Here is a 26,671-nt window from a genome sequence, read left to right as displayed (position 1 = left end):
CTGTGCTCTGATGACTGACCTCAACTGGACTGCCAGTGCATATGCTGCATTTAGCCCCTGTGCCCATCAGTTAGCTTTGGGAAGATCAGACTTGTTTCTCACACTTAATCACAATTAGAAATTTCTGCTGAAAGCGTGAATATGAATGTCCGATGAAGATTCTACTTCATTCTTCTTGAGATTCAATAACCTGCTAAAGATCACTGTTGAGGTTCCCACGTGAGCAATAGGCACCTGATGCATCTGGATCCTATCTCTGGGCAATATGGTGAGACAATTGAGATACCTTTTCTGGACAATGTTTTTGCAACTCATGGGCTGAAAATCGTCAACACCAGTGGAAAATCTGGGTATAATTCAGTCACTAACTGAGATGGTAATTCTAACAGCAACTGATAATGCGAACCCCTGGGAGAATTGGGGGAAGAAACGACAGAAGCCCTAGAAATATTTTAGAATCCTGCTATGAGCGCTGGGCATGATGTGGAGATAAGGAGTCTAACAACACCAGGTTAAAGTCCAACAGGTTTATTTGGTAGCAAACACCACTAGCTTTCGGAGCGCTGCTCCTTCCGGGCTGGGGACATTTTAAAATGGTTCATTAAAAATGAAATTATTAAATGAAGAGGAAATAATTTGAAGCAGGCAATGTGGATTCAAGAAGGAAAATCATGCTTGAGAAACCTGATAGAGTTGTTTGAGGAGGTGACAAATGTTGTGGATAGGGGAAATGCACTAGATGTGCTATACATAGACTAAGAAATCCATTGACAATGTACTACACAGGACACTGTTGAAAATGACTAAGGGATATGGTAGTTGGGAAAGGTAGCAAATTGGATGGAGTGCAGGTTAAAAGGGAGGAAACAAAGCTGACCCATTCCTTCCCTCACCACTCCACTGTGAGAACATCTACACTTATCTCATCCTGTGTTCCGGAACTTTGAACCTGGGGACTGCTTGTAGTCCCTGTTCTGACTGTGCTGGGGCTACAGAGCCCCAGATTGGTCACCAGCTCTTTGAATTTGAACTTCCTCCCAAGTGAGGAGCAGAAGTTTCAAATTCAGCCAATTAATGCTCCCCAGGAGCATTAATTGGCCTCAGGCATTCAGTATCGGGATGCATTCCCCCTGACTCTTCAGTGGATGGTGTGGAAACCACACTATTCAAAAACCTTTTGTCCCAAATTATTTATGTGATGAGTACTGCAGAAGTGAATTAAGTGCCTGATGACATGGTAGTTTGCTTTCCATATTACTGTCACAGTGCATTCTGTTTATATCAATGATAGCTGAATAACTAAAAACATATCCAATTTACTTGGACTTTATTTATTCTATAATTATGTGGACTTCCAAAGAGATGAGTTAATTTTTGAAGGTGACATGTTTGAGTTCGTGCTTAGTTATTCCAATTTGATGGTCTTTGTTGAGTTACTGGAAACCAACAATGATGGGGAAAAAGAAAGACAATGTGAGTTACCACTAAATGAAGATAATGAAGTTGACAGCCTTAATTATTATCTGAAAACACGAAATGAAAAGGAGATCAGATACTGATGGGGAGTTCATAAGGAGATGGATAGAACCATTAGACAAAAATTGCTAAATATTTTTACATTCATTCTTTTCCTTTGGTCCAGAATAAGTTGAAATGGCACAGTGTTGTTTTATTAGCCCCCGTACAAATTGAGAAAGGCAATAACTGCTAGTTGTTAAAGCAGCTGAAAATGGTAAAGATGGGCAGTCAGCTATACTTGGTTCAAGTACAGATTACCCAAAAGTTACAGCAGTGATTGTTTTCTGTAGTTAATGGCTAATAACATTGCCAGTCATAATTAATCATTTGTATGGGTTTTATAAAATTATGATAGGTTGTGACAATCCTTAACATACCATATCATGAATGAATTTTCCTCCTGCCATTCTTATCCACCCTCTGCCTGCATTCATCAATCTGCATCCTTCTCCCCCAAGAAAATACCATTTAACTTTTCCACATAATGGCCGGCATTCTCCTAAAAGTAAACTAAGTGCTCACCGGGCGGGAAAACGGGAGGATTTCCCACCTGTTTTTTGGGCGCACTTAGTGGAGCGAATGTCTGACACTCTGTGCATCGGTGAGTGCCTCGGACTGATTCATGCTGAAAAGTGGTGAACAGGGCCTATTCCCGCCTGAGAGGCTGGCAGCATAGCGCTGAGTGGGCCACTGTGTGTGTGCCGATCCGTCAGTGTGGAGATCGGTGCATGCGCACTGCCCGCCCCCACCCACCCCTGCACCATTGGCTTCCTGATCGCTAGCCTCCGATCACTGGCCTTCCCCAGAACCCCACTAATCATTGGCCTACCAGACCCCTCCCCACCCAGATGAGCAGCCCCACTCACCCTCCTCCCTCTCCCACCGATCCCAGTGCAGGGTGGCAGTGGGTCCCCCACCTCCACCGATCGACAGCCAATAACCCCACACCCCCATTATGCTCTGGTCCCGCCCCCTTGGCATTGCCTGGTGGGCAGTGCCAGTTTGCCTCTTGGGCAATAATAGGGTGCCACGCTGGCACTGCCCAAGAGGCACACCCCATTGCCCCTGATCTCCTAGGAGGGGCCTCAATGGCCTCCGTCCCCACCAGTGGGGGGAGGACACCTGTTCCCCATGAGTGGGGAGCTGTTGTAAACCCCTCTGGTGGGAACCACTCACAGCGGAGGAGGGAGACACTAGCGGACCCTGAGAATCCCATCCCAGGCCCGCTAATCATATGGAAATATCAATTTCCATGACATTTCCAGATAATAATCAGCTCTGCGCCGATTTCCGGAACGGAGCTGATTGCACTAAAAGAAAGCACCTGGGCAGCTCGCGAACCTCGCGAAAGGCCCTCCTCGCTGTTGTCTCCTGGCCCGCTCAGCTGCTCGAGCAGCGCAGCAGGCTGGGAGATTCCTGGCCAACATTCTTTAACTGGAAGATAAAACGCTGCAGTGTTCTTCCATGAATGCATATATTTGCAGATTTCTTCCTTTCCCCCCTCCGGATTGCATGTATTGCTATCATGAGAAACTCTATTAAGCAGTAAGACAAAAATCTTACTAAACCTGTCACAACTATAGTGAGTGGGTTTGAGAAAAAAGTCTCATTATGACTCAAGCCTGAAACCAGCACTTGGAATGAATTAATTCTGCGAATAATGAGGTACTTGGTCACTTCCTATCTAATTAAATGTTGCATCTGAAAAGTGACAAAAAACTTAAATGAAACTAATTTTAATTTGTGTTCTTTTTCCAACGTGCATGGTTTACCATTCCAGAAGTCTCCCATCTTACGTGTGTTCCATTGTAGAGAAATTCACCATTGCCCATCTCAAAAAATGACCTTTTCCCTAGTAGTGTGATGAATCCAATAGGTTTATTTTCATCGTGCACCAGTTTTTAGGATGTGTTTGACGGGAGGAAATCTGCCCTCCTTACTCTGTCTGGACTATATGTAACTGCAATCTCACACTCGTACTTAACTGCCCTCTGAAGTGCTCAAACAAACCATTCAGTTGCATGTGTTCCCACCTCCTCAGGGCAATTAAGGATAGAAAATAATGCATGCCTTGTTCATGATGCCCACAACCCAAGAATTATTTTTTTTATATTCACTTTATGAAGCAATTATTCTGTGTCTTGAGCTTCGAGCACATATTTGAATTCAAATTATTTTTTCCTTTTGTCCACTCTTTTCATTTTGCACATGTAATAATATGTAACAATACATTGTGAAAACTACATTTCAATATATTTTGAATAAGGTTGATGGTAATTTATTTATTTTGACAGGCTATTCTGATTGAGAATGAAGACCTACCCAAGATATTTCTAGATTTCCTTAACATTCGTCATCTTCCTTCATTACCAAAAGTTGAAAGTTGCAGGTAAGTTTAGAGCTGTCACTGCTCATACGTAAACTAGGAAATGGGCAGGATTTTACGGCAAGACCAGAAATTACCGCCCAAGGTCAACGGACATTTCCATTGTCCGCCATTCTCCTGTCCCAATTCCATGGCAGACGGGGCGGTAGAGTTTCGGCGGTGATGTTTCCAGTTCTGCAGCCAAGAAGAGCAATTTCTTACAGTGCAACAAATAATATAATGGACCCTACTCTATATCTCTGAATGGAACAAGGCTGATATTAACTGAGTTTTGATAACAGGAAGTTATGCATTTCTTTTGTTTATTAATCCCTTCACACCAGGCAATAAACCAGGGGTGACCTGAACCTTATTGCCGCATATTATAATCTTCAGACATTCAGGACAGCCATTGCAGACATTCTTATTACTACTCCACATATTTTTGTGAGGAAATATATGATCAAAAATGTAGGTGCAAATAGCATAAAAAGTATATGTAGGCAAGGTCGTTTGTTAATGTATTTTTTATATTTATATTTCCGTTTAGCTTCAATAACCATGAAGTTCATGTACCACAGTTTCTAACACTGAATTAATTGTTTATTTTACTTGTATTCAATTAATATGATTGCTTAAATTGCACTATAATAAATTATTATAATAGTAACATTCCTTAATCGAGATGATGCAGTTATCAGGGCTAATCAGTTTTAGATGTTGAGATCTTGTGAGTCTCCACCTGGGATAAAAGTATTTGAAAATCTGGCCGATATGTTGTCAATGCAGTACAAAGGAGCTCCATCAGGTAGGTGTAGATTTACAGGGCCTGCGTAGTGTTTGGATTTTGCATACTTCGCCACAGAGTACAGTGATTCACAGTAGTATGTTGTGCCAAAATTTGAAAAAAAAATTGCACAGTGGTCTTGGTTAAGGATACTTCTGGGCGATCAGTCTAGAGGTTCAAAGAAAGGAATAAAAACAGAAAATGCTGGAAAGACTCAGCAGGTCTGGCAGCATCTGTGGAAAGAGAAACAGAGATAATGTTTTGAGTCTGTATGACTTCTGACTTATGAGAAGTCATATGGACATGAGACGTTCACTATGTTTCTCTTTCCACAGATGCTGCCAGACCTTCTGAATCTTTCCAGCATTTTCTGTTTTTATTTCAGAGTTCCAGCATCTGCAGTATTTTGCTTTTATTTTTGTGGTTTAAAAAAAAGATTGATCCTTCTTAAAAAAATTGTAAGCCCTGATGAACAACAAATTTGAATGCATGTAACTGTGTTCCAATGCAGTAGATTCTTGCATCCATTCTCCTGTTCTGTATTAAACTGTTCTCTCCCTTTCCAGACAGAGGCTGCAAGTCAGAGAGTTAGCTGTGGGAGGGTGGGTCAGGGATCTGGAGAGGCAACTCCAAAACAGGAGTATGATGAAATACTCCCCACTTGCATGGACGGGTTCTGCTCCAACAACATTCAAGAAGCTTGACACCATCCAGGACAAAGCAGCCTCGCTGGATTGGCACCACATCCACAAACATCCACTCCCTCCACCACCCACATTCAGCAGCATCAGTGTGTACTATCTACAAGATGCACTGCAGCAATTCACCAAAGATCCTTAAACAGCACCTTCCAAACCCAAGACCACTTCCATCTAGAAGGACAAGGACAGCAGATACATGGGAACACCACCACCTGCAAGTTCCCCTCCAAGCCTCCCCTCACCATCCTGACTTGGAAATATATCGCCGTTTCTTCACAGCTGCTGAGTCAAAATCCTGGAATTCCCTCCTTAACGGCATTATGGGCAAAATGGAAATTAAGTAATAGATGGCATTTTTTCTTCCCCTTAAGTCTCTCAAGAAAAAAGTAAATAATAGGAAGCGAGAAAAAATAAGATAAAAGAAAATGTAAAAGTAAACTTCCAGAGCCATACCCATTATGCTTTGCTGAATTCTTGGCAATAATACAAACTCCCATTTGGTGTTTGCCAATTTATCTTGGCCCCTTTAGGATGAGCAGGAAATTATTCAGCAACTAGTTATGGCAGGTCAGCAAGAAAGAGTTTTCAATTTGAGGAGATGTTATTCGCTTGGACTCTTTGCCCTCTTGTCAGATGATAGTCTTTGTGGAGCAAAGGAGGGTTTAGAGGGAAAACTGACATGATTGAATCTCTGGCTAATTTTTTCAGTAACTATACAGGCATTATGTATATATAGTGGACAAAATATTCAGTACAATGTCAATGAGTCAAAATGTTTTTATTTCTTAGCTCCATTGATGACTATGATTGTGAAGAATTCAGGTAAGACCTTTATCACTGCTCTCAAATTTACCTGTTACTCTGAAAACAAGGGCAATAGTTGATAGAAAGCGTAAGTGCAAAGCCACACATCTCATCAACATGCCCTCTACCATCTTATTAGTATGAAAGCAATGAACATCAGTATACTTGTGAAGTCTTATATTTCCAGTCATAATCAGACTCAAGAGAAGGCAGCTACTCTGGCTATGAATCAGAAATGCTTCCGGACCAATACTTGGATCAAGAAAATTTAATTGATTAATCCTAAAGGCATATCCATCTGGACATCTTTACCAATGCTGCCAGTTTAATTCACTGCGGAATCTTCTGTGCTCCGTGGTATACAAGGATGTGTCATTGTCATGTACATAATTTATCTAAAACATCAAATGATTACATTTTACTATTCACCATGACCAAACTTAGTAAAGTATTCTTCCCCTTGCGTTGTTCTCAATCCTTGGGATTTCCACAAAACTTAGAAGTAGCATAGCTCTGGCTGTCCTTAAAAGAAGAATATTTCTAGCCATCCCTGAACAATTAGCTGTAGAGAAGGGTAATTACAAAATCAGATTGGCAGAGGAGAGACCATTTGTATTCTGATGACCCATGAGTTTTTGGTAATTATCTCTGAATTATTGCTGGAGTTTTTCCAGATAGTCTGGCCTCTTTGTGGTTTGATTCGCTTTGTGGTTTGAACAGCTCAAGGTAATGTTTTCAACAGGCAGGTAACTGTCCTTGTTTCAAATCTTTGAAAATATGATTTGAGCAAAGAGGAATTGGGTTTTATCTGCATAACCTGGTAGAATAAAGATAATTGTCACTCGGAATGTGAGTGATGTAGCCTCATTCCAATGACATCACTTTAGAATGGATACTAATGTTGCTCTTTCCCCTCTCCATTCTTTTGGAGTGTAGAGAACAAGGGATCAGACTAGCTTTTGGATTATTTGCAGCATCTTGTCCAAAAACCCTGAAGCTTATGTGATAGGGACTGTTGCAAAAGGGGGGAAATCAGATCTCCAGTACAATTACTTTGAGTGGAAGCTTAGAAGCTATTTCTACAGTCTATCTTGCAGAAGCCTTGAACGCATAAATAGATTGGTTGAATTGCAAGCAAACATTTCCTTTGGATTAATGTAGTTGCCCGAAGATGAATCTATTTGATCTTGAGCATGAGTAAAATCTTGGAATCTTTCTAATTAAGACCACATTTCCTGTGATTTGTTTTGATAGTTGAGTCTTTCTCAATCCCTTGGGAGAAATTGGACGATTTGACACATTACATTGTTTGAGACACAAACAGTTAGAGATGATCCTTTTGCAACTGGCCCTGAATCATTAGAATGCTAGGAATAATAGAAGACCATTTAACCCACACAAGCCTGCTCTATCATTCCACTAGATCGTGTGTGATCTGTAAATCAACTCTACTTACCCACCTTTTCTTTATATTCTATGAAACATTTAGCTGTCAAACACCTATCGATTTCAGTCTTGAGACTATCAGTTGGCTCAGCCTTTTTGTGCAAAGAATTCCAGGTTTCCACATAGTGTGAAACGAATATCTCTTCTTTCACTACAGACCAGCCAAGCTCTAATTTTAACTATTAGTCTCCTTGTTATGAATTCTCCTCACAAGTGGAAATTGTTTCTCTCTATCTACCCTACTGAATGCTTTATCATGTAAACATCTCTATTAGATCATCTCTTAACCCTCAAAACTCAAAGGAATTCAAACCAGTTTATGCAACTGCTGTGCACTTCTCTTCTCTAAGATCTGTCCTGACTCAGTAATTTAGAAACTTAGCAAAAGATGCCAAGAACAAGAAAAGTTCACATTCTCCAATCAAGCTCATCCATTTCAAACTTTAACTCATCCACAGGCATTTGATTGTTCTTAATTTCTTCGAATTTGGGTCAACTGACACCGTGGACAAAGAGCCTAAAACTCTAATTATTGCACAACAAATCTGTTATTGTACTCTACCAGGTTACCCCAAAAGTATCAAACTTGACAAAACTTTAGTACACCAGGCATCAAACTTCATTATTCACAAAGTATTCAACCTCTGACATCATTGCACACGCAAAACTAATCTCTGTCTACTTTGTTATATACGAAGTAACTAACATCTGACTTACTTCATTACATACAAAATAACCAACCTTGGTCTTTATCTCGTTATACACAAAGTAACTAACCTCTGACTTGGTTATATAGGAAGTAACTAACCTCTGACCTACTTCATTAAACACAAAGTATCAAAAGGTATCAAAACTTCACAAAATATCCAAATTCATGACTTGGATTTAGAAATACTATCTGTGGTGAGGCGAAGTGATCAGATTCCCTCCAATGGACTTTGTTCCGATGTCACTGAACCCCAGACTCTGGGCCTTGTTACTTCTTCTGCAGTGATTGATCCTGGGTTACTGCTGCCGATGTCTCTGTGCCGATGTCTCCGAATTCTCCTTATCGTGATATTGCTGGCACTGATCATGCTTCCAGTCACGTACTGACAGGACAGGCACTAATCAATCACTGTCTTTTTGGTCACGAATGCTGAAGAGTCGTGCCTCTGTCAGGGGCCATAATTCTGTCAGGGACACCACACACAGGGGTCTGTGTTCAATTACTGTCTGTTTAAGGCATAACAACAGTCACTATCCAATCAACTCCCGTGTTTGTTCCATGTCTGCACATCCTTTTCTTTACTGCTCCCACAGTCCTTAGCCAGGTACTGAGTTAGCTCTTTTAACCATCTGGCTTGTTGGTGTCTTTACTTTGCCGGTGCCTTTATGAATACCCATCAGGCTACACTTTGCACAATGTTTACCACTCTTTATTAGACATGTTTCAATTTTTTTAGTTCATGTTATCTTATCTTAATAGCCTGATTTACCTCAAAGTCATATTCTGAGTTCATCTCCTATTTATTATTTAGTACACATACATACCAAGTAGTACCAATTACATTAGTGGTACGTCTTTGAAAATTGTTCAAAATGGTTGTCGTTTTTGACATTCATCAAAGATTTTTGGAAATATATCCATTACTCTTCTGTGAATTACTTGAGTATTTTTAAAAATATCTCCTGCTTTAGTTACAGTCAGTTACATTTAAACATTTGAGAATCTAACTGAATCCTTGTGGTTAACTTCAGAACTTTTTTGGAGATTATTAAAATAAACCTTGATTGCTGAAGCGGTTTTTTTGGAAGCCACTTAATGCTAAAGGTTGTTTCTTAAATTTGTTCATGGGATGTGGGCATTGCTGGAAGGTCCAGCACTTATTGCACAAACCAAATTGCCCTTGAGAAGGTGGTGGGTTTGAACTGCAGCACTTGAACCTTCTTGAATTGCAGCATTCCTCGTGTTTAGGTACTCCTCTAGCGCTGTTAGGTAAAATGTTCAGACCATTTATAGTTTATAGAAGCAATACCTATACTATAAGTTAGCAAAATAATGGTATTTATACATAATGCTATATGGTGAACATGTTATCAAAATTGCATCTTTCAGGGCCACCAGTGAAATGGAATGTTCTTTTTCCAGTCTTTTTATTATTTTTATTATAGTTCACAATGTTGTAGTTGAAAACAAGTTGGTATATACTCTGCACTATTTTGTGTTTTCAATTCCAGAATACTGACGTTCTTGTCCTTGACCTTTCCAGCAAACTATCCCACCAGCCAGTGCTGCTTTTCCTGAGGGATCCATACATCTTGCCCACAGCCACAGGTAATCAAAGCTGTCATCTGTTAACAGCTCTTTACTGTTTCAGCCCTTCACCCTGTAACATTATGTGAAAATGAAACTGAAGGCTAACTCCAATCCATGAGATTAAGACTTGCTTAGAAACGTTCTCAAAGAAGATGTAATGTTTTGTGACTTTCTTCTCTGTCCTGAAGAATTTGTTCAAGTTTCTATACTGGATTGTTATTGGCATGCCAATTCCAGTGTAATATAGTTGAGCGCTGTTAGATCTTTATTTTGATCTGAACCCAATTTAAGCATGCTTTTTTACTTTGATCATTTAGTTCTCCACCATACTTTTGAGTAAGGGCACCTTGTTGAGGATGTCCTCGGAGCTGCACGCAAGTGGAGTGGAAGTGATTCTGAGGAAATTTTCATCCTTGGTGACCTCTGAGCAGTGCGGTGGTAGAAAAACAGAAGCTGGATTTAGCACATTCAGACACACCTCTTTGCAAAAAAAAAATCACTCCCACCACCTGAGTACAAAAAACACAATTCATTAATTTAACACCTGAAATTGAAATTAAAATTGTTGTAATGCAGGGCAAAATAAATCACTGCAGTTGATTTTCTTTTATGAAATTTTGCGCCGGAGACTCAAGTGGTTTTCCCCATTTCTCTGATAAGTAAGCCTTTCTCTGGGGTGCAATATCAGTTCTTTTCTTTGCATCTGATTAGTACAGTATTCAATAGCAGAAAAAAAGTTGGAAACCAAGTAGCTCAAATTTTTCCCAGCAATCTTTAGACTTATAAGAAGGAAATATCTTTGGGTTTATTGACCTGCAACTCTGTTTTTGTAGTTTAGTCTGCAAAGGTACCATTTAAATCAACAGGTTTTATGCTGTTGAATAAAGTAGGGGTGTCATTTTATAGGATGTGGCTTTTTGGCTAGGCCAACATTTATTGTCCATTCCTAATTGCCTTTCTGAAGGTGGTGGTGAGCTGCTTTCTTGAACCGCTGCAGTCCCTGAGGCGCAGATACATCCACAGTGCTGTTAGGGAGAGAATTCCAGTATTTTGACCCAGCAATAGTGAAGGAGCGATGATATATTTCCAAGCCAGTATGGTGAGTGAGTTGGAGGGGATCCTCCAGGTGGTGGTGTTCTCAGGCATCTGCTGCTCATGTCCTTTTAGATGGTAGTGGTTGTAGGTTTGGGAGGTGCTGCCTAAGGAACCTTGGTGAGTTTCTGCACTGCATCTTCTAGATGGTGCATATGGCTGCCACTTTTAGGCAGTGGTGAAGGGATTGAATTGTAAAGGGGTAGCAATCAAGTGGGCTGCTTTGTCCTGGATGGTGTCGAGCTTCTTGAGTGTTGTTGGAGCTGCACCCATCCAGGTAAGTGGAGAGTATTCCATTACACTCCTGACTTGTGCCTTGGAGATGGTGGACAAGCTTTGGGGGGTCAAACCTTAAAAACTTTAAAACGTATTTGGATGAACACTTGAAATATCATGCATTCAACAATAAGGGACAAGTGTTGGAAAATGGGATTAGCGCGACTCTAGTGGTAGTTATTGTCTGTGCAGACTCAATGGGAGGCCGAAGGGTCTTTCCTGCGCTATGACTCTATAATTAGGAAGTGAGTTATCCATCACAGAATCCCTAGCTTTTGATCAACTCTGGTAGCCACAGTTTCTGGTCAGTGGTAACCACCAGGATGTTGATAGTGGGGATTCAGCGATGGAAATGCCATCATGAATGTTAATACATAGTGGTAATGCACTCGACCAGTAATCCTGAGATCCAATTCATTGTCCTATTATACAGTTTATCCTTTTAACCTAATACAAGGAAATTAATGAAAAGATCTATTTTGGTTCTGTTATTTTCCAACAATTTGTTTTCTTTTTGGTACAGCGATACTGCCAGTGAGAAAAGCTTCTAATTGTGATATAATTGATAACATTGATTGGTGGTCAATCTGAGTGGGAGCTTTGTCAACATTTTAATTGTGCAACCACTAACGTTTAATATAATCAGTGCTCGAGTAACAGTATCGGGGAAAAGCTTAGCAGGAACTTCATGTTTTATATATTGTTTAAATGGAACATGAATAAGAATGAAAACTACTGCAGTACCTGGATATTACTTGAGATCAGTGAAGCTCCATCTGGCTTGACAGAAAAGACTCCAAAGGGAAAGTATTCCTCCTTTCCACCCAATCTTTTATAATTCAGAATTCGCAAAGTGCAGATTTATAGAACATAGAACAGTACAGCACAGTACAGGCCCTTCGGCCCACGATGTTGAGCCGAACCTTTTCCGAAACCAAGATCAAGCTATCCCACTCCCTATCATTCTAGTGTGCTCCATGTGCCGATCCAATAACCGCTTGAAAGTTCCTAAAGTGTGCGACTCCACTATTACAGCAGGCAGTCCATTCCACACCCCAACCACACTCTGAATAAAGAACCTACTTCTTTACTTTGTTCTATCTCCCCTGTTCTTGTATTGCCTTTTATGAAAATATTGGCCCCGATCTTCTGAGTAGCTCTTGGGGCCAGTACTTAAGTGTTTTTTTTAAGTTTATTTTTTTGTGTCAAAAGTAGGCTTACATTAACACTGCAAGTTACTGTGAAAATCCCCTAGTCGCCACTCTCCGGCACCTGTTCGGGTACACTGAAGGAGAATTTAGCATGGCCAATGCACCTAGCCAGCACATCTTTAGGGTTGCGGGAGGAAACCAGAGCATCCGGAGAAAACCCATGTAGACATGGGGAGAACGCGCAGACTCCGCACAGACAGTGACCCAAGCCAGGAATCGAACCCAAGACCCTGGCACTGTGAGGCAGCAATGCTAACCACTGTGCCACTGGGCCGCCCACTTTGACCCTTAAGGGAATGGACTGTAGGCAGCTAATTTGATCCTTGCAAAAATGCAGATGGAATTCCCAGAACCAGGGTTGCCCCTGAGTTTCCGGCTGGTGGCCAGGTCCACGCCACCAAGCAATATCCTGGCCATGGTTTCTATTTTGCCACAAAGTTAAAGTAACACCGAAAACAGGTCCAAATCTCTGGATTAAAACTGCTAGGATAAAATCACTTTAGTATGGAAAGGGTTTCAGATAGAGAATAAAATTTGTAAATGTTTCAAAGGTGGTTACAAAAACTGAAGTATTCTAATGTTTATAACACAGTCTGGGTTTTTCTCGTAAATGTGATTATTATTTGGAATACTATAGACAAAATAAGATATAACAGGGAAACAGGAAGAAAACATCTGGAAGGAGTGATGCTGCTCACTGGATGTGTAAAGGTGTGAGGAGTAGTACTGCTTTTTAGATTCATTTATTAGTATCACATTAACACTGCAATGAAGTTACTGTGAAAATCCCCGAGTTTTGACACTCTGGCGCCTGTTCGGGTACACTGAGGCAAAATTTAGAATGACCAATGCACCTAACCAGCATGTCTTTCGGAGGAAACTGGAGCACCCGGAGGAAACCCATGCAAACACGGAGAGAACGTGCAGACTCCACATAGACGGGAATCAAACCCAGCGCTGTGAGATGGCAGTACTGACGACTGTGCCACCAGGCCGCCCCTGCTTGAACCTGTACCAGAGAATCAGGTCATTTTAAAAAATCTCACCCTGGATTCATTTTCTTGATTTATTCCTCTTCCCCCTGGAAGTGGGGAGGGGGATGTGGTTTGGGGTGGGGGGGGGGGGGGTGGATGGGAGGGAGTTGTCATCGCTGAGCTGCCCTCGCCAATATTCACATCCTTGAGCTCCAGCAGATGTTGCTCGGGGTTGATGAAGCAGCAACCATACCAGATAAGATCAACAAGCTCAGATCACATCTGATATTGAACCCAAGATCTTCCTAGCTCCACATTGCTGCTGTTCCAAGGAGGATGAAAGAGGTGCAGAAATGGCTGCTAGTTTTCTTTTTATATATATTTTTTCTGTCCACTGTGTTCCTCTGTAGTAAAGAAAAATTGATTCTTTAATATACAGTTGGATACGGTGATGAAGAGTTCTCAAACTAGAGTGATATTGTGGGTGACCTTTACTCATTCTAATTTTTTTCTTCTCTATTTAATAATTTTAACAAACTTTTGATGTTTCACTTCTGCTACAATAAATATTGTTATTGAAATTATTACAGCAGATTTGTATACAGCATATACAAATCCCAAAGGGAGTAATTTTCAGGCAATAAATTGGATTTAATGGGACCTTATTTTCTTAAAATAATATTTCAAGGACTCAGGTGAATGTCTGCGGAATGGGTCTACAAACCTATTAATAAATCTCGATCGGCCTTGAAAGTCAAACAAAGGTCCAGATTTATAGAATATTGAGAGGCCTGGATAGAGTGGAACTTGGAGAGGATATTTCTGCTAGTGGGGGAGACTAGAACATGGGGGCACAACCTCAAAGTGAAGGGACGCTCCTTTAAAACTGAGAGGAGGAGGAATTTCTTCAACCAGAGGGCAGTGAATCTGTGGAACACATTGTCACAGAGGGCTGTGGAGCAAGGTCATTGAGTGTCTTTAAGACAGAGATAGGATAGCTTCTTGATCAATAAGGAGATCAAGGGTTATGGGGAGAAGGCAGGAGAATGGGGATAAGAATCATATCAGCCATGATTGAATGGTGGAGCATACTCGATGGGCTGAATGGCCTAATTCTGCTCTTATATGTTATGGTCTTATGGTCGTGGAGACGGGAAGCACAAGTCAGGAAATCTCCCAACTCTGCAGACCTGGCTCTGTAGAAATGACTCCCGTACACAGAATTTTTGCTTGGAGGGGAGGGGAGATTGCAGGAGTACATGATCAAGTCGGCATGCTGAGAAGGCCCACCTCAGTTCTCTAAGAATTCCACTCAATTTTATGGGAAGCTGTTTGGACCTTTACCCCTCACCGCTTAGATCTCCCACCCACCCCGTGCCTCCATGCCACTTCCATGGCCATTCAAACACCCCATGCTACCTCCATGCTCCCTCATACCCCCATGCCACCTCATATCCCATACACTGCTAACCCCCACTCTACCTCTAAACCACTCACCCAATATGCAGACCTCAGAAGCCCTATGGAGCTGAAAATAAGTTTTACAAAACTAAGAAAGCTCTCACTCACCCACTTGGTATTGAAAAGAGCTTTCATTCATCAAGCCAATTCAAAGATTTTCAATCTTCTCAAGTGGCCACTCTGTTATAAAAACTTCTATTCAGTCATGACATCAAACATGGCTAGTCTTTTATCACCTCTTAAAACTGTCAATTAAAATGTAACTCACCCCTGCTGAGATAAGTGGTTTTGAAGCTTTTGAAACTCAGCCAATCACTCATAATGGGCTCAGCTGTAACAACTGCCCTTGGGAAATATTAACAATGAAGTCTATTGAAACTGCAAGAATGGGTAGTAATCATTTTTTCTAAGATACAGCAGATACCCTATCAATTAATGCACTCCAGCATATTTGTATGGTGGGTATTTGTATTTGTATTTTTATCCTAACTGACTACTGAAACTTTTTTTTCATTTTTAAAGTGCTGGGGATTTAAATAACTTCAATAATGAAGTGTATAAGATTATGAGGGGTATGGAGAGGGTGGATAGGAAATAGCCGTTCCCTTTAGTTGAAGTGTTAATAATAAGGGAACATAATTTTAAGGTGAGGGGCAGGAGGTTTAGAAAGGATTTGAGGAAAATATTTTTCACCCAGAAGGTGGCGGGAGAGTGGAATGCACTGCCTGGGAGGCTAGTAGAGACAGGAAACTTCATAACCTTTAAAAAGCATGTGGATGAGCACTTGAAATATCATAACATTCAAGGTTATGGGGCAAGTACTGCAAAGTGGATTTAGTGTAGATTTTGTGCAGTTTTGTTGGTGCAGACCTGATGGGCCAAAGGGCCTCTTCTGTACTGTATGACTCCATGACACTTAAACAGATGTTATCCTCCCATCACTAGCAGTGTGTTTCACGCACTGCGGGTTAAGGCCCTTGGAACAGTGAAAATGTGTTTGAACTCAGCAGTACGTTTCACTGCCTCCACTGAGTTTGGGTTTCCTGCCTGTGTGATTCACCTCCCATCCCTCCACCCCTCGCAAAAATGAAACTCGATTCTTCGAAAATTCATCCTTATGCGTTTAATTCAGAAGTGATAGATTATCTGTTAACACTCAGCCTTATCTTTCTTTCTCTTATGATCTCTTAGATGACTTCCCGAATGTAGTTATTGAAGGTGTTCTACATGGGATTTACTATCCATACCTTCAGCTAAGGTAGAGCAGAATCTACAACAAAAATGCAACTTAAGAGACCCAACCACAAGAGGAACCAGTAACTACGATATTTTATAAGCAACTGTCAGTCAATTCTGATTGATTTTCCTTGGCAAGTTTTACATCTAAGCTTAAAACACAAACTTTTTTTAACTTTTACATAACCCATCTCATTAACTCATGTATATATATTTAAAAAGAACTGCCGTGTTTATCATTGAATGTGTGAAAAATTTCAATGTAAACCCTGAGAACATGGAACTCGTTATAATGTGGAAATCACATTATCTGAATTTTAGAATGAAGATCATTGTTAAATGGAGAATGTTTCTATTTTATGCTTTAGATTTTCTTTCTGTTGGAAGGACTCTAATCAGTGCAACATTTATTGTAAATAAACATTTCAGGTAGAAATGTTTTTGCATTTGATAATGTAGAAATGAAAAAGAATATTTATCTGTAAATCACACAATAGTCCTTTATACTTAAGTTTGTAATTGTGTTAACACTTCATTGAGTAAGTAAAGCATACCTATTATTTTATAATTATTTTATGTAATAAACTTGAACCGAACTGAACAATATATGAATGATTTCTGTTCTATTGATTTTCAGTGTGTACTTTAAAATTTACTTTGGTCATATTTTCAAATGTTGTTTATGGAGCTGAGAATCTTCACTATTGACTTCTCCACAGTTGCAGCTGATGTGAGAGACAGAAACTGCTTTCTTTTTCGTAGCCTTAGCTGCTTTTCCTTTACGCTAACCAAAATGCACCCTCAGCCAAGATAAAGCATCCCACTGTTATAAAGAAACATATTCTGGAGAGGGAAGATTTATCCCTGAGTGATTTGCAACTGTTAACCAAGGTTAGGTTAATCACATTAGCAGAAGAGTTAAAGTTAGAGTTAAAAGGAGGGGGCAAAGGAAGCAAACATAATAAGCACAGCACCTGGGATTGAAAGAATGTGTCGTTCGAAACAGCGATTCAGTTGAGTTGGTTAAAATTCAGCTGCAGATGATGCAACTTGAGACAGAAATAGAAATTTTAAAAATGGAAAAGGGAAAAGAAATGAAAAAGCTCAAATTTGAAAAAAAAGAGGGAAAAGGAAGAGAGTTGCAAAAACTTGAATTTGAACTCCAGATAAAGAAGTTAGCAAGGGTGGGAAAAGAGATAAGGAAAGAGATAGAGACCTCCAAAGAGAGAAAGGAATCAGACAGTATGAACTGGCTAGAGTAAAACTAAGATTAGAGGGTGAAAGATAGTCTAGTAATTCAGATGCAGCTTCAAATCCTACTCCAAGCTTTGTTAGAAGAGATTTTGTCTAATGTCTAAATTCACCGAGGATTGGCTTGAGGGATTTGTCATCTCATTTGAAAAAGTGGCTATAATGTGGCCAAAGGGCATATGGCCTGTCATTTGTAGAACACTTTGGTTGGGAAAGCTACAGATATGTATTCTAGCCTTTCAGAAGAACAATCGTCAGAATGTGAGGTGGTTAAAACTGCAGCACTTAATGCTTATGAGCTTGTCCCTGAAGCATAGCATTTGAAATTTCAGACTTTAAAGAGAAGGCTGAATGAAAAGTTTGTAGAACTTGCAATGGAGAATATGAGAGAGCTAATGATACCAGAAGAATTTCAAAACAGAATCTCAATAGCTATTAGGTCACAACTGGGAGACCATAAAGTTTCTAAGGTACAGGTAATGGCAGTTCTAACAGATGGGTATGATATATAGGCAGCCATGGGGCAATAGGCCTGCATTCGTAAATCCACAAGGAAGCTGTAGGAATGGAACGGCGTCTAGCTTTAGAGAGAAGGCAAAAGCCATTCCGACTAATGAAAGATGGTGAAAATAATGTAAATAAACCAGTATGCTTTTATTGCTATAAGATAGAGCATAGAAAAGCAAATTGTTGGAAGCTGAATGGTAAATTTGATTTGACTTGATTTAATTTATTATTGTCACATGTATTAACATGCAGTGAAAAGCATTGTTTCTTGCACACTATACAGCCAAAACATACCGTTCATTAGGAAAAGAGAGTGCAGAATGTAATGTTACAGTCAAAGCTAGGGTGTAGAGAAAGATCAATTTAGTGCGAGGTAGGTCCACTCAAAAGTCTGATGGCAGCAGTGAAGAAGCTGTTCTTGAGTCGGTTGGTACGTGGTCTCAGACTTTTGTATCTTTTTCCCAGTGGAAGAAGGTGGAAGAGAGAACGTCCGAGGTGCATGGGGGTCGTTAATTATGCTGACTGCTTTGCCGAGGCAGCGGGAAATGTAGACAGTCAATGGATGGGAGGCTAAATGGTGGGACGCATAAGGAGTCTTCAAAAAAAAGAGTACCACTAAAGGAAACCTGTTGAAACACTGGCACAGTGCAAGTGACAGGAATTTCCACAGAGAAAGCTGCACCAGAAAGTGAAACTTATGAGAAATCCATTATTTCTAATGTTTTTAGAGTAGGAATAAAAAGAACTGAAGAGAATTTTAGCTAATTAGCTATTCACCTCTGGCAGATGGGTAGCCATCATTCCTCTGAAGCTGCCTCAACGTAAATACACTGGAGGCAGGGCTATGTCAGCTCTTAGCACAATATTGATGGTATGCTTGCCTCTGCCGCCCCCTCCTCAGGTCAATGAAAATTCAATCCAATGAATTTTAGTCGTGACTCAGGTTGCTCTTTTCGAAAAGTTAGCAACAGGGACAGCAACTTACGGATTTCCAAGTCTAACTTCAAACTTGCAATATTTTATTATTTTGACGGTAAATTATGGACCAATCAAATCAAAATCTCCATATTGCATTTCTTAGTCGCAGAAAAGTCCGTTATTTCTCTCATTCCAGCCTTCTTGAGTACAAACCAATCTGCTCTAGGATCAAAGAATATCATCTGAACTTTGTCACAAAATGTGAATTACCTGTCTGTTTTACTTTATCAACCAGTCACTGAAAGTGAATGTGAAACAAATTGTCAATGTGACTAATCACATACTGGAATGTATTTCTAAGGCGTTTGATTTTAAGTCAAAATACATTATAGTAGCAGTGCAGCATATATAGAAATTGTGTGGCTTCAAAAGGGCATCGACGTACTGAAAGCAAGAGCGTTGAGGATGACTCAAGGACTTAAAACTCTCTGTTATGACTAGATACCAGCAAAACTAAAATTATTTGCATTGGAATAAAGATTAGGATAAATGTTTATTCTATTTCCCAAACAGATTTTATTTATTTAACGTACACTCTAAATGCAGTCCTTGGGGATCTGGGCATGCTGAAGTAAGATGAGAGCTTGAGAAATTTATTTGCTCCCCAAATAACACCCATTAAGTTGGAACAAATGCCAAAAAGTTTAATGCTATTTGAATTTTTAAAGAAGAGCTCAATCAATAGGTGCCGAAGAATGAAATCAAAGATTATGGATTTACATGAAGACAACAATATCAAAAAAATGTTATGAAACATTTACCGTCCCACCCACTACGGGAATCGGAGCGGGCGGGGGGTGGACCATGAAGAGGTCCGTTGACCTCAGGCAGGATTTTACGTTTTTGGGACGAGCGAGGCCGTAAAGTTCCACCCGATGTGTGTTTTGGCAAAAACCTTGGAAATGTCATTTTTGGAAGAGGACAAGATTAAGAAAGAGCATACATTCATATCGCTCTTTTCACATCACAAAACATTTCATACCTTTAGAATTAATGTTGAACTGTGTTCACTATTATGTAAGCAAACAAATGTGGACCATTTTTATACAGCTGAGTCTCAAACAGTAAATAAGATCTAGTTCAGTTTTGGTGGCATTTGACTAAAAAATGAATAGCAGCCAGGATTTTGTGAATTCTGATCTTCTGCAGATGATGCCCTGTGATCCTAAATGCTCACCTCATTTCGTGAAAGGATACAGCAAAGCAGGAGGCTATTTGGCCCATTATCACCATGTCTGCCTTCTAGTAGAGCAATCTAATTAATTCACCCCTTCTCTTGCGCAAAGCACTGAAAGAATATTATGTTTTTCTATTTATCCAATTCCCTTTGATTTCACTACAGTATCTACTTCACCCTTTCAGGCAGCGCATTCCTGATCACAGCAACTTACCCTGAAAAATCATGTTTCCTCAGCAGGAATGCTCCAACAGTTCATGCTGCTGGCATTCTCTGGTCCCGCTGATGGTACACTGCCCTGTTGCAGTGGCTTCCATGGGAATTCCCATTGACCACAGCGGGACCAGAGGATCCCACCACCAGCAAATGACGTGCAATCTCCTGCCACCAAGAAAATCACTGAGGGAGGGCCAGAGAATCTCACCCTCATGTCGCCTCTGGTTCATTTTACCAATCACATCAAATCTATAACCTTTGTCTACTGATCCATCTGCCGCTGGAAGCATTTTCTCCTTATCTACTCCATCAAAACGATCTACGATCTTGAACACAGCTATCAAATCTCCTCTTAACCTCCCCTACTGGAGGAAAACAGTCCCTGCTCCTCCAGTCTCTCCATTCAATAAAAATTCTTCATCCTGCTACCATCACCCTGATACCATTCTTGACAAACTTTTCTGCATGTATTCCAAGGCCCTAAGTCCTTCCTAAAGACGGCATGGTAGCACAGTGGTTAGCACTGCTGCTTCACAGCTCCAGGGTCCCGGGTTCGATTCCCGGCTTGGGTCACTGTCTGTGTGGAGTTTGCACGTTCTCCTCATGTCTGCGTGGGTTTCCTCCGGGTGCTCCGGTTTCCTCCCACAGTCCAAAGATGTGCGGGTTAGGTTGATTGGCCAGGTTAAAAATTGCCCCTTAGAGTTCTGAGATGCGTAGGTTAGCGGGATTAGTGGGTAAATATGTGGGGGTAGGGCCTGGGTGGGATTGTGGTCGGTGCAGACTCGATGGGCCGAATGGCCTCCTTCTGCACTGTAGGGTTTCTATGATTCTAAAGTGTGCTGCCCACAATGAACATCATACTCCAGCTGAGGCCTAACCAGTGTTTTATAAACGTGTGGCATAACTTCCCTTCCTTTGTATTCTGTCCCTCTATTAATAAAGCCAAGGTTCCTGAATTCATTTTTAGCAGCCTTCTCAACCTGACCTGCCACCTTCAAAGATTTGTGTACTGATATCCCCAGGTCTCTCTGTTCCTGAACCCCGTTTAAACTAGTACCATTTAGTTCATTGTTCCTCTCCACAGTCTTCCAAACAAAATGTATCAATTCACACTTTTCTCCATTACATTTTATGTACCAGGCATATCTCAATTTTATCACTCTATCAATTCCTCCTAAAGTCTGTCACTATCCCCATTGTTTATTTAATTTTTCTAGGAGGCTTTGTGCTGCGGTCCCAGATTTCTGTTACCCATTGTGGAACAGAAGTGCTTCCTGTTTTCACTCCTGAATAATCTGGCTTTAAATTTAAGATCATGCCCCCTTGTTCTTTGGGACAATTCTGTTGCAGAGTCCACAATACATGAAAACAATTAACTTAGTATACTAAAAAGTCTCCATGGTTATCTGTTTAGAATATAGATGCAAGGAACATTTCAAGCTGGCACTGTTTCATAAGAAGTACATCCCCGACATAGAGGCATTGGGCAAGTTTTCTTTTACACTGGACAGGGCAGTTGTGTAATAAACACAATTTGCTGCCGGACCTTTTACCGGAGCTTCTTGATGAAGCTGATGAAGATAATTTGCCATAAAACTTATTACTGTCAAAATACACTGGTAATTTGCAAATAATGGTCTAGATTTTGTGTTGGTAAAGACAGCGAAACTGTCAGTATTCACCATCATTGCCCACTGAAACTGACATCAACTTGAGGAATCTGCACACATTCGAGGTCCCCTGCATCACAGATTTCAATCTTTAATCTATTTAGTTAACTCCACGCAATATCAAGAAATGCCTGAGCTCACTGAAGCAAAGGGGCCTTCACAGGTAAAGGCTTTGGGCCCTGACAAGAACTCAGTTGTAGTGCAGAAGACTTCTGCTCCAGAATTTGTCATGCCTTTGCTAGCTGTTCCACTACAGCTACAACACTGACATCTACCTGATAGTGAAAGTTTGCTGAGGTATGTCCTGTCCACAAAAAGCAGTACAAATCCAATGCAGCCAATTACCCATCAGTCCATTATCATTTATCAGCTATATAATGGAAAGTGTTGTCGACAATGCAATCAAGTGGCACTTAACAATAACCTGCTCACTGATGCTCAGTGTGGGTTTCTCCAGGTTCAGACCTCATTGATGTCTTGGTCCAAACCTGGACAAAACAGCTGAATTTAAGAGGCGAGGTGAGAGTGACGGTCCTTGACATCAAGGCAACATTCGACAAGGGTGGCATCCTGGAGCTGTAGTAATATCAAAGTAAGTGGGAATCAAGGGGAAATCTCTCCAGTCATTCATGGGGCAAAGGAGCTCTTTCATCATATCCCTTCCCTCTATCATAAGGTCAGAAGTGGGAATGTTCAGTACAATTTACAACTCCTCAGAAGTAGTCTGTGCCCAGGGGACAATATATTCAGACTTGGTCAGATAAATGTCAGATGAATGTAACATTCGTACCACAAAAGTGCCGGACAATAATTATCTCCAACAAAAATGATATAACCATCTTCCCTTCAACGGCATTAACTATTAACATCCCAATTACCAATGACCAGAAACTTAACTTGACCAGCCATATAAATACAGTAGCTATATGCACTGGGTTTCCTGTGGAAAATGACTCACTTCCCATCTCCCTCATCCTTTCACTCATCTACAAGGTACAAATCAAGAGTGCGATAGGATACTCCCACTTGCCTGGATGAATCCAGCTTCAACAACACTCAAGAAGCTCAAAATCATCCAGGACAAAGCAGGTCAATTAATTGGCACCTCAAACACCACCTTAAACATTCACTCCCTCTGCTGCAGTGTGTACCACATACAAGATGCACGGCAGCAACTCAGCAAGCCTTCTCCAACAGGACCGTCGAAACCCCGAACCTCTAATGCTTGAAGGAGGACAGCAAATGCATGGGAGTACAACCATCTGCAAGTTTCTGAGGTAACTAAGTGTGTTGATGAAGGTAGGGCAGTTGATGTCATATACATGGATTTTAGTAAGGCGTTTGATAAGGTCCCCCATGGTCGGCTTATGATGAAAGTGAGGAGGTGTGGGATAGAGGGAAAGTTGGCCGAATGGATAGGTAACTGGCTGTCTGATCGAAGACAGAGGGTGGTGGTCGATGGAAAATTTTCGGATTGGAGGCAGGTTGCTAGCGGAGTGCCGCAGGGATCAGTGCTTGGTCCTCTGCTCTTTGTGATTTTTATTCATGACTTAGAGGAGGGGGCTGAAGGGTGGATCAGTAAATTTGCTGATGACACCAAGATTGGTGGAGTAGTGGATGAGGTGGAGGGCTGTTGTAGGCCGCAAAGAGACATAGATAGGATGCAAAGCTGGGCTGAAAAATGGCAAATGGAGTTTAACCCTGATAAATGTGAGGTGATTCATTTTGGTAGGACTAATTTAAATGTGGATTACAGGGTCAAAGGTAGGATTCTGAAGACTGTGGAGGAACAGAGAGATCTTGGGGTTCATATCCACAGATCTCTAAAGGTTGCCACTCAAGTGGATAGAGCTATGAAGAAGGCCTATAGTGTGTTAGCTTTTATTAACAGGGGGTTGGAGTTTAAGAGCCGTGGGGTTATGCTGCAACTGTACAGGACCTTGGTGAGACCACATTTGGAATATTGTGTGCAGTTCTGGTCACCTCACTATAAGAAGGATGTGGAAGCGCTGGAAAGAGTGCAGAGGAGATTTACCAGGATGCTGCCTGGTTTGGAGGGAAGGTCTTATGAGGAAAGGTTGAGGGAGCTAGGGCTGTTCTCTCTGGAGCAGAGGAGGCTGAGGGGAGACTTAATAGAGGTTTATAAAATGATGAAGGGGATAGAGTGAACGTTCAAAGACTATTTCCTCGGGTGGATGGAGCTATTACAAGGGGGCATAACTATAGGGTTCATGGTGGGAGATACAGGAAGGATATCAGAGGTAGGTTCTTTACGCAGAGAGTGGTTGGGGTGTGGAATGGATTGCCTGCAGTGATAGTGGAGTCAGACACTTTAGGAACATTTAAGCGGTTATTGGATAGGCACATGGAGCACACCAGGATGATAGGGAGTGGGATAGCTTGATCTTGGTTTCAGATAAAGCTCGGCACAACATCGTGGGCCAAAGGGCCTGTTCTGTGCTGTACTGTTCTATGTTTCCCCTGAAGTCAAGCGCCTGACATGGAAATCACGGTTAGAATTTTATGCTGCCCCACCGGCAGCTTTTTAGGCAGTGGGGTGGGAAAGATAGAGGGGGTGGGGAGAGCAGGAACTTGAAGGGACAGGATTATCTCCAGGTTTCCTACCTACCCTGTCCATATAGCAATTTTACTCTGGGATGACAAGGCCTCCCTTTCCCCAATGAGGCTCTTAATTTTTTGGCTGGTGCAAAAACAACCTTTCTGGGGGAAGCACGGGATATAGTAATATTACATCTGGGGTGGGAAGTGGGGGGCTCCATCAGAAGCCCCCACTAAAGTTAGCCCCCCGCCACCCATCACCTTTAAGGTCCATTGTAGGATTTTAATACATTTTACAAATTTTGAGGGTCTGTAACATCTATGGATTTAATTCCTTAACCACTTTTGAAATCGTTTAGTTTGAATTTCTGTTGATGAGACAATGACAATCAAGGCAGATGAGAATCTTTTCAGGAAGGCTGCAAGTGTATTTGTGAAAAAATACATCTAATTGTTTTATGACTTAAGTGCCCAAGAGTCTATATTCAGCTACTCTGAAGAAATGGTGAAAAGTAGTTTGTTCTCAGAATTACACCTCATCTTTCAACAAATAATTGCTTTAATTGATCTATACCAGAAGGAAACCTTTATTTTCTGATAGTATGTTCTTAATGGTTTTATTATTTGTGGGAATGGGTTAAAATATTTTGACCTGACTTATCACCTCGCCTCACCTGACCTGACTTAAAATATTTTAACTTTGTAACTATTGTATCTAAATGTATCAGAGTGGAATATGAATTCTAAGGGGAATCAAGGAAACAAGACATTAACATTTGTCTTTAGTCTATATGGCTCTAGTTACAGAGGTGGGGTGATATAAGATAACTTGCATCCCAGAACCAATGGCAGAGGTTATATGGACAAGTTCCAAATAGAGGAGGAGGAATAATGAAAAGTGGGGATAAAAATTGGAAAACCTGTAGTCTTTGTTCGCACAATGTCACCTTAACTTCTGGCATATGACTCTTCTGGACAGAGTTCAACAACATTTCAAAGGCAGAGAAGCAAAAAACATCACCTGTGTTGGCAATGTTCAAGGTCTCCTATGAACTTGAGAGATGAAGAACATCTATGTTGTTTTTACTGCTTCATGTTAAATATATGTAAAATCTCACTTAATAAATTCTGCTCGATTCATACATGCTAGTTATTTGTACCTTATAGGTCAAGGACAACTGAGGACCCAAGAGTTAGAAATTGAAAATTCAGACCTTAGAGTTTTTAATTAGAACTGTTTTATACCTTGAAACCCTAAATTCATTGACTGGGGGCCTCTGTACCACTTCCCACCAGCCTCACCCCCAAATATCCCCTCACAACCAACTCAGGCCTTCCCAATCCTCCACATCCTGGAACTCATTTGGCCCTCAGGTTCCCAGACTGAAGTCTCCAAGTTTTCTTGGACTTCATCTTCTGTCACTTTAGGGACTGTAGAGCTGTCAGCCAGATTGGTCGGCAGTTCTCTTAGATGGGACTTCCTCCTGAGTGAGTGGCACAAGTCCCACCAGCAGCAAATCAATGCTCATTGGTGCATAAATTGACTACCCAGGTTCCTCGGAGTTGGCCCGGATATGCTTTCCACTGACTCCTCAGATGGTGGAAACAAGACTCCACAGTCCAAAAAATTCAGGCCCACCATTCCTTCACTATCACTGGATCAAAATCCTGGGACTCCCTACCCAACAGCACTATAGTGTGCCAACTGCAGCATTTCGATAAGACGGCTCATCACTGCTTTTACAAGGTTAATTATAACTGCATGTTAGCAACATTCACATCCCATGAACAAATAAAAAACAAACATCAGAATAATGCAGCAATCCAGAAGTTGCTATCAGTGAGTCCCCCTCCTCCACAGAGTATGCTGTTGAGGATTCCCGCAGTCTGCAAACAATTGGAAATTATTGAACTAGCAAGAGCTTCCACACTTATGCTCTTAGTTGCAGCTTAAAAACGTTTGAAAAAGTTACACCTTGTTGAATGAACTGTAAGTAGATTTTTAAGTGTTTTAAGTTCATAAATACTGCTAATCATCCTCACTGGCCCTAAAAAATTCATCTTTATGTTTTTGAAATATCAAACTTCTCCATTGGGCGGCAGGGTAGCACAGTAGTTAGCACTGCTGCTTCACAGCGCCAGG

The 26,671-nt window shown here is 41.0% G+C and overlaps 1 protein-coding gene across 3 annotated transcripts in view; it reads left to right on the top strand.

Moving 5' to 3' along the window:
• Positions 1-16,780, top strand: part of LOC144494947 (sorting nexin-24-like) — a 149,843-nt gene extending 133,063 nt beyond the window's left edge. For 2 of the 3 annotated variants that reach the window (XM_078214595.1, XM_078214597.1), the window contains 4 exons: positions 3,813-3,907; positions 6,161-6,193; positions 9,874-9,938; positions 16,126-16,780. In XM_078214595.1, coding sequence (XP_078070721.1) covers positions 3,813-3,907; positions 6,161-6,193; positions 9,874-9,938; positions 16,126-16,196 — 264 coding nt within the window. In that variant the 3' untranslated portion in view covers positions 16,197-16,780. Of the gene's footprint in view, positions 1-3,812; positions 3,908-6,160; positions 6,194-9,841; positions 9,939-16,125 lie in introns of all 3 variants that reach the window. The other variant, XM_078214596.1, reaches the window with a different exon arrangement.
• The last annotated feature ends 9,891 nt before the right edge of the window (positions 16,781-26,671 follow it).

Source organism: Mustelus asterias, chromosome 6, assembly GCF_964213995.1.
Source record: "Mustelus asterias chromosome 6, sMusAst1.hap1.1, whole genome shotgun sequence".
NCBI lineage: Eukaryota > Metazoa > Chordata > Chondrichthyes > Carcharhiniformes > Triakidae > Mustelus > Mustelus asterias.
The sequence above is the reverse complement of the archived record's forward strand: the minus strand, read 5'-3'. Positions and strand labels throughout refer to the sequence as shown.